The 8,690-nt window shown below is 35.5% G+C and overlaps 1 protein-coding gene across 1 annotated transcript; it reads left to right on the forward strand.

The window, feature by feature from the left end:
* Positions 1-5,357: 5,357 nt before the first annotated feature.
* On the forward strand, positions 5,358-7,755 carry LOC145610426 (serine/threonine-protein kinase/endoribonuclease IRE1b-like). The gene is made up of 4 exons (XM_081665771.1): positions 5,358-5,479; positions 5,706-6,661; positions 6,754-7,000; positions 7,311-7,755. Exons 1-4 carry the CDS (start codon positions 5,358-5,360, stop codon positions 7,753-7,755), a joined length of 1,770 nt encoding a protein of 589 aa, XP_081521897.1.
* Positions 7,756-8,690: the final 935 nt, after the last annotated feature.

Raw genomic sequence — 8,690 nt, forward strand, 5'->3', positions numbered from 1 at the left:
AGGCAATTATGACATTGCTAATGCCTTGGTTAGACCACTTGATCCCCAATATAGACAGAAGGAATCAGATCTTCCATTTCAGATGGTATTAGGAAGTAGGACTGTCATTCAATCCTTGGATCCCGAAGGAGAAATAATCTTTCCAAAATACCAATCCCTTGCTTCTATTCCAAGAGTTGCTGATGATGATGCTAGACATGGTATAAAATAAATCTGAGCTTCTTTTCCAATCCATTTATGCTTTTACATATATATATATATATATATATATATATATATATATATATATATATATATATATATATATATATATATATATATATATATATATATATATATATATATATATATATATATATATATATATATATATATATATATATATATATATGCATGTATATGTTTTGCTTATCACTTAAAGACTATTTACACTTTTCTCTTTGATATAGATATACTTGTTATTGTGCTGTATGTTGCAAAAGAAGCAAGGAAGATTGTGACAACTCTAAATAAGGAGTCTTTTGTGCGCGACTTAATGGTGATAGATCATAGGTAATTGCATCTACTACTTAAATAGATAAGCATGTATATTACACAGTCACTTATCCTAAAAGTGAAATATTTATGTATCTATATCTATATATTTTCAGCACTAATCAGCCAGTAAAGGTTTGCACCTGGAATGATTTGTCTGGACCAGAATGTGAGACTCTTGTATCGGACAGTGATCTGTTTAGAGTTATAGGAATAACAGCCCTACGTCCTATCACTCGTAAAGGTAGCTCATGATACAGCATGAAAAACATTTGCTTAACCTGCCCTAATTTACACAGCATTAATAACATGATATGCACTTAATATTGTCCTAAAATTACAGGCTTCCAGATTGAATCAACCATGTCTACTGAGATAATCAGAGAACCTGAAGGTGAAAAGGCAGCAGCACTGGCTGAGTGGTATACTAATGCAGACTTTCTTAGTTAGATTCATAACTACATTTAAACTCTTATAATAGTATTCCAAGTAATAACCAGCACATGCTTTGATAACAGGGCAAGGAAACATCGGTGTGTGTTGATTGATCAGCAAAACAGAGTTACAGCTGCCTGGAATCCACCTACTGAGAGGATTTTAACCACCATAGAGCGCATCAGAACAAAAAAGGTATATATACTATCATTGTTCTAAATTATCTTGAAAATATGCAAGTGAGACTGTCAGTGCAGTAAGAGCTTTAGCATACATTGCATGTTATAGCTAATCCTGAAGTAAAGTGTCTAAATCACACATTAACACTTGTAACATAAAAACCATGTATTAAAGGAATTCATTTTCACTCAATAATTAGCAAATCTGTGTATACACCAACATTTCCATCATGTAGACATTCCCTGTATTTAAACAAATGCTTTCAGTTATATAAGAACCTAACATCTATCCACACAATAATATTATCAATTATATCATAATATAGGCAACAACAACACTTCCACAAGAATTCTATTGGCTGAGGGTTGTAGCACCAGATCTTGCATTTGAAAAGCTCAGGGCATACATCGGATGTTCTCACTGTGGTAAGCGCACATACTTGAATGTTGGGGAAAGCTTTAACTGCATAGCTTGTGGAAGAAATGAAGTATCTGCTACATACAGGTAAAAAAAAAAAGGGAGAGCTTCACCGTAAAACTGTTGTAGTCTTGAAATTCTATATATATCTGCAGCAAGCATATACTAACTTATAAGTTCTTGCAGAGCAACAATCACCTTCAATGTCTCGGATGGAACTGGAGCATTACAGTTTACTGCATTTACTGAAAACTGCATTCCATTACTTGGATTGTCAGCTGAAGATCTCTACCAGATGAAAATATTGGTAGATACTTAACTGCTCTTAGATCATGCTAGCATGTGCAATTCTTTTCGTGACTGAGGCAATTTTATTTATATTGCAGGAACAAACTGATAGGTTTAACGAAATTGCTCTCAAACTAGCAAGCACATACTTTCTTATCAAGATTGGTCCTACTACCGCCTTGGAACAAAATAAGGTTCTCCAATGGGGTCTAAAAGCTGTTGTAATGGAATACCTCGACACAGCTGCTGGAGCAGGTAGTAGCACTACAGCCAGTCGTTCTGTGCCTGCAACCAATGTTGCTGCACCTACAACCAATGCTGCTGACCCAGCAGGTGATGCTGCACATGCATATACTGGCACAAGTGATGGCAAAAAACCAATTGATGCAGAAGTTTTGAGCAAAACAATCAAGAAGGAAACTGTTCAAGCTTTTGATTCAGCAGTCTGGAGTCAAGAAGAGGAAGATGCATGCATCTTAGCAGAGACAATGGCTGCAGCAGATCAGGCTGCTCAATCTTAGACTGGAGATTCTGGACAAAAGAGATCTAATGATGATGATGAGACTGTTGTTACTACACCAGCAAAGGATGTCCTTGAAGCAATAACACAGACAACAGAAAAGATTTCAGACCCCATCAAGGCAAAAGAAGCAGAACAAATTGCTCGTGCTGTTCTCAAAGGAAAAGATGTTAGCATCGATGGAGAAGAAAGTATTGCAGGGAAAACAGAAGGCATTAAGCAGGAAAAGCAGACCATGCGTCGAGCCCTCGTCTTTCCAAATGATGAGTCTGATGAAGACATATAAAAAGAAATAAACCAGATAATGCAGATCAGTTGGGTAACAGCTTCATCTATAAATGTTTCCTAATATATCTACTCCTTACGGCTAGACTACAAGCTTAAATTTTTTGCATCATGTTACTTCCATCTTAGATCGGCTATGCTTTAGTATATATAGCTTTTGCATCCAATGGCTTACATAAGAGAGAATGTTACTTCTTATGAGATAATGCAACCTCAACTAAATGAGTATGCATTATCATTTAGCCTTTTGGAATATGTGGCTTTGAATAGGAACAAGTTCTATCACAGTACATGTTCCTATATAACACCACTTTTTAAAGTACTAGACTAAGAAAGTTGTTGTAATTAGTTAGCTTTTGCAGCCTGATTACTAGCAAGACTTTAGATCATCAGGCATCAGGCATTATGTACTTTTGAAAGAACAAGCTTATTATGTAAATATAATGTGAAATATTATTATTATTATGGTTAGTTAGGTGCTTTGGATGTTTTAATTCCTTCCCTATCAAATTCACTAGAGAAGTAAACACATAAATGCACTAAATTACCAGATATTATCTAATATAACAAACAAAAAATTTAAGACAGCTAAAGAGATACCATCAGCACTTCAAAATGCACCATACTTTCATATTTCATTAGATAATAGATCTTTACACCCTACTTATATGTTTACCTAGCTAATTTACAAGGCATTCACCTTTGACAAACTAACTATAATCTACCACTAAAAAAATCCCCCTGACAGACTTTAAATCTGCTAACATTTCTGAAATCTAGCCAAAAAACACCACACCATCAACAAACAAAAAACAACAATGGTGTCTAATTCTTTACAGGTAATTTTCAATCGGGAATTTTCATGGCAAACATGGAAGAGTCTTTGCTTGTCTCTTCATTTGCTCCCTGATAATTCCCCGAATCAGACTTTGCACCACTGTCATCATCATCATCATCGTCATGCTCATGACTCTCTGACTCAAATGATACATCAGACTCTGCAGCAGCTTTTTCCTCGTTCTGAGTTTCAGACTCAGAATTCATATCACTTTCAGCATTCTCATCAGTCTCATCATCTTCCTCGATCTCCTCTTCTTCTTCAGTATCTTCCCCTTCTTCTGACTCACCTCCTTCTTTCTTCCCATCTTCCTCAGCCGTATTTTTCCCTTTAGCGTCCTCCTCGTTCCCTTCTGCCTCACCTCCTTCCTTAGGATCATTTAGAACTTTATTGCTTTCTGACTCAATAATAATCACAGGCCAATCTCCACAACCATCTCTCTCGATTTCTCTTTTTCTCTTCTTACTGGATTCCCCTTTTTCCTTTTTGCCTTTCCCTACCCTTGAAATTTCTTGTTCTAGAAATTCCAGGTGACTATTCATCTTCTCCGTCATATCTGTCACATACGCGCGAAAGCTTGCAGCATTCTCTTCCTTTGATCTCGATTCATTTGATCTCCAAATCGGCGGTGTAAACACCCTCCCAGAAGTAGCAGTACTGTCAGTACTAGCCATTGTTGCACGAAAAGAACTTAGTTTTTTAGGAGAAAAAGAAATAGAAAAAGAAGACTGAAATGCAGACAGGAAAAGCAAAGCAAAATTTATGGACCACGCAACCCAAGTATATCAATTGACCAATCAAGTAGCAAATTCAACAATCATGACAACATCTAAAAGAATATAGACCTTAAGACTTCCAAAGTACAACTTTGATGTACGTGCTCTTAAATAATCTAAAAATAGAAAATAGCTTTTCATAACTTTCCCTACATGCACAACATTTATATAAGCGTGTCAATCGAGTCTTCAATTTTATAGATACGCCGAGCTATCACTCTAAAGACCTGTCTTACAAAAACGTTAAAAAAATTTAAAGGACAATACTTAATCGGCACAATAAAAATTTATTCAGTATTAGATAACACAAAAAAAAAATCGGACATAATGTAGCCCGATATCCACTAAACTAATGATTGCATAACGTATTATTTCTAATCATTACCTTCTAAAAAACATTCCCATAATTTAAAACAACCATGTTAAGTAGCAACAACCCCACCATTTATACCACCGAACACAACAAATCCTTAATTCGTTTCCTTTAAAACCTTCGATTTATTTCAATCCAATACGTGTGAATTGGGCTATCGCGCGCATCGCGCGCGATGGCACAACTAGTAACATAAAAAATTGAAAAGAGTTCAACAACGGTACGTAACATTTTTATTTATGCATGTTACATGTAAGAAATTTTGACTGTCTTCTCAACTAAAGCTAATTTCCTACCAAACACCTCTCACTTTCCCTCAACCCCGATCGCCGGCGATTCAACCTCTACTTCCTCTCTCACTCTCCAGATTCCCTCACCGAACACGTTGACCACCACAATAACCAGGCAAGGTGAATACATTTTATCCTTACTCATCGGAATTAGCTGTTTGGAGTTGATCAATATCTAAGAATTTGTTGAATTCTGGTAAATTATTGATACTAATGATTCAATTCTTTAAATATTTGAGTTTTTATAAGATTTTTGAGTTTTCTTTGATTTGTATGAGAGTTGACTTTGTGGATCTCTGTTAATTAAAGCCAATTTATTGGGATTAAACTGCTGCATGTGTTTACCATTCAAGATCATATGAGTTACAGGCATATATAGATATCTAAATTCATAATAACATTTTGGCTTTGTCAGGTATACATGGATTCTGAGATAGTTCATAAATCATGGGTAAAACATGGCTTTTGTAAGGATTCATGGGTAAAACATGGCTCATACTTGGGGAGGTTCGATTTTGCATACTATTATAATCTTTGCTTGAGGTTAGTCTCTTCTAGTATACATTCCTTAAGTCCACTTATGCTCATCATAATCTTGTTAGGAAAGATTTAAACAATTATGAATTTTGTTTAATTTCTTGATTTTTGTTTTCAATTAATTAAAGATTTCTAATCATGAATAGTTTTATTTATTTTTTTTCGAATTTGGGTTTAACCATTTGTTCCATTTTAATATTTACAATGATCTTACCAACTGTTTATTTTACAGTTTATATTACCATAATAATATAAGTAAATCATTTGGAGAACTACGCTATGATGAGTTTCATAAGCGGTTGGTTCGTGGTGATCGTGGTCGTTCAACTCCTGTGATACTTGACAGATTTCTGAGTTTTTTGGCTAATGAATTCCCTATGAATGAAATCTTTACGTGGTTTATGAAATCTGATTATTATCCATATAATAATCGTCAATGGTGTTGGGAGGATAGATTGGTTGAGAGTACTTTGGAAATTGATGAGATATCAAAATGGGATGATCAGGTGAACGAAAGGGGTAAAAAACTTTTGATAGATCAATCGAAATTGGAAGAAAAACTTGATGGTCCATCCCATTCCGTGGATGTTACTGACATCGAACTTGGAAGAATGATCAATCAAAATTGCAATTTGAGGGTTTCTGATCGTGTAATTGCGGAAGGCTCTAATGAAAAAATCGTGTATGAAGGAAATTTTTATGGACGTTTGGCGGCTGTCAAAAAAATGAAAAAAGCACATTATAAGCCAAATGAGGTCCATAAACTTCTTGCTTCTGATCAACACCAAAACATAGTGCGATATTTTGGGACAGAGTTTGACAATGATTTCGTGTATGTTTTCTTTGAAAGATGTTACTGTAATCTTTCGGACCTAATCTATGGTCACTCCAAAGTGTCACCCGAACAAATAAATTCAACTTTCTCTACTGAATTTGAATTTAAACAGAAAGACAAAGATTTTTGTCGATCAGACTTGTGGACTCTTACCGACTTTCCAACCAATCGGATGATTGAATTGATTAGAGGTATTGTATCTGGCTTGGAACATCTGCATTCTCGTGGAATTATACATAGAGATTTGAAGCCTCAGAATATTTTAATAGTGATGGTTGAGGATAAATTTGTTCCAAAAATTTGTGATCTAGGTATTTCCAAATCAGTGATTGATGGTAGTCTGACCTACTCTGGTAAACTGTACTAATGATTTTCTCTTGTTTTTTACGACGTATTTCTTTTTATATTTTCTCCCTGAACCCCTTGTTTCTTTAATTATATGTAGGAAGCGGCGGCACAGCTGGATGGAGAGCACCAGAACAGCTGTTGAAGAGGCGATACTCAAATGCAGTCGACCTCTTCAACTTAGGTGCTATTATATACTTCTGTTTGACAGGGGGTTATCACCCGTTTGGGGAACATTTCAAGGTTGATTACAATATCACAACGGATCATAAACTATTCTCCTACCTCTCCATCCCCGAAGCATTGGACTTGGTGAAGAAACTACTTCATCGGGATCCTGAAAATAGGTATTTTTCTATACGAAGCCATATATTTATTGATTAACCAACAGAACAATGCATATAGAAGAGAAGCCTTCAGGAGAATCAGGACACAAAACATCAAAAATCAATGCCTCCTATCCTATAATTACACACTAAATATCAGCATTTAAAGCATTGAAACAATTACCTTCCTATTTCCCAGTGACTATTCTGTTTAGTTAATACGTCAGGAACCACCATTACAGCTGAGTTGCAGACCACACATAATACACCAATGTTGTATGTGTCGTGTACACATGCTGATAATATCTTCTGTTTTTTTTTTTGGTTGTAGACCGTCAGCAAGCGAGGTGTTGTGTCATCCTCTATTTTGGGATGCAAAGCAGAGGAATGCGTTTATTTGTGACGTTAGCCATCGCATGGGACTAGAACCAAATTCTTCTCCCCTTCGGAAGTCTATTCAGCTCATTGCTGAGAAGAGTAAGAACTACAAGGGATGGAAGAAGTTAATTCATTCAAGTTTAGTTGATGACCGTACTGCAAGAAGTAATTATGATTTTACCTCGCTATATGATCTCATACGTTTTATGCGCAACGTAATAACCCATTATCTGGAGATTCCTAGCAATATCAGGATGATCATAGGTGGTGTTGACAGCTATTTCAGAAAGTTGTTCCCGGAACTCATCATCCAAGTCTTCAATTTTGTTCAACAAAATCTTAGCAATGAAGACATTAGTACTAGCCTACTAGGGATGTCAGTGGGGCGGGTCAAGTAGGAGACCCGTCCCAATCTCGCCCCAGTTTGGCGGGTGGTGGGGCGGGGATAGGGATAAAAACCATACCCGTCATGGGTGATGGGACGGGGATGGATTTTAGGTTGGACCCGCCCCATCCTTGTCCCGCCTCACCCGCCCCACTTCGTACCCGTCTCATCCTCAACCTATACCTACATTTTTGTATTTTTAAATATAAAATATATATTATTATACTATATATTTTATAAAAAAAATTATAAAATAAAATAGTAGATTTATAATATGGTAATATTATAAACAAAAAAGTGTATAATATTAACAACAATTTTATTTTATTTTTTTTGTAATTTATATTATTTATGTAGTATTGTGTATTGAAAGGTGGGAATTAGGTTGGGATGGATATCCAAGTGGGGGTGGGACGGGATGGTTTTGGAATTATACCCATTAGGGCGGGGATAAGGATGGATTTTGGACCTGCCACGAGGATGGGGCAGGTACAACTTTTTGTATGGTAATAATTTGAATGGCAATTGCTCCTCATGAAGTACCATTGAAAGTAGTTAAGTAGTCGTAGTTTGTACATCTACTCCAACCCAATGTTTTCAATACTTCATTACCTTACTTTTCATCTTAATCATTTTCATCCATGTTAATTTTGGAACTTGCTTCCTTTCATTCATTAAAAAGTGTCAATTAATATTTCCAAAGGTTAACAACCAAATTCCTCAAATTATAATGATAAATATTTTCAAAAACAAGATAATTATAACTGTATCAGTAGAGAATTGAGGATAACAAAATTCTGTTAGCCAGTCCCTCGTCATTCTGTTGACTAGACCCTCTACCTCTAATTTCTCCCCCGTAAAGAGAGAGGACCTTTTGGTTGATAAATTTTGTTTTTCCTAAAATACCTTACTACATTTTAAAAATTACATTATTACCAAAGATAAGTG

Source organism: Chenopodium album, chromosome 24 (assembly GCF_948465745.1).
Source record: "Chenopodium album chromosome 24, dcCheAlbu1.1, whole genome shotgun sequence".
Classification (NCBI taxonomy): Eukaryota; Viridiplantae; Streptophyta; class Magnoliopsida; order Caryophyllales; family Amaranthaceae; genus Chenopodium; species Chenopodium album.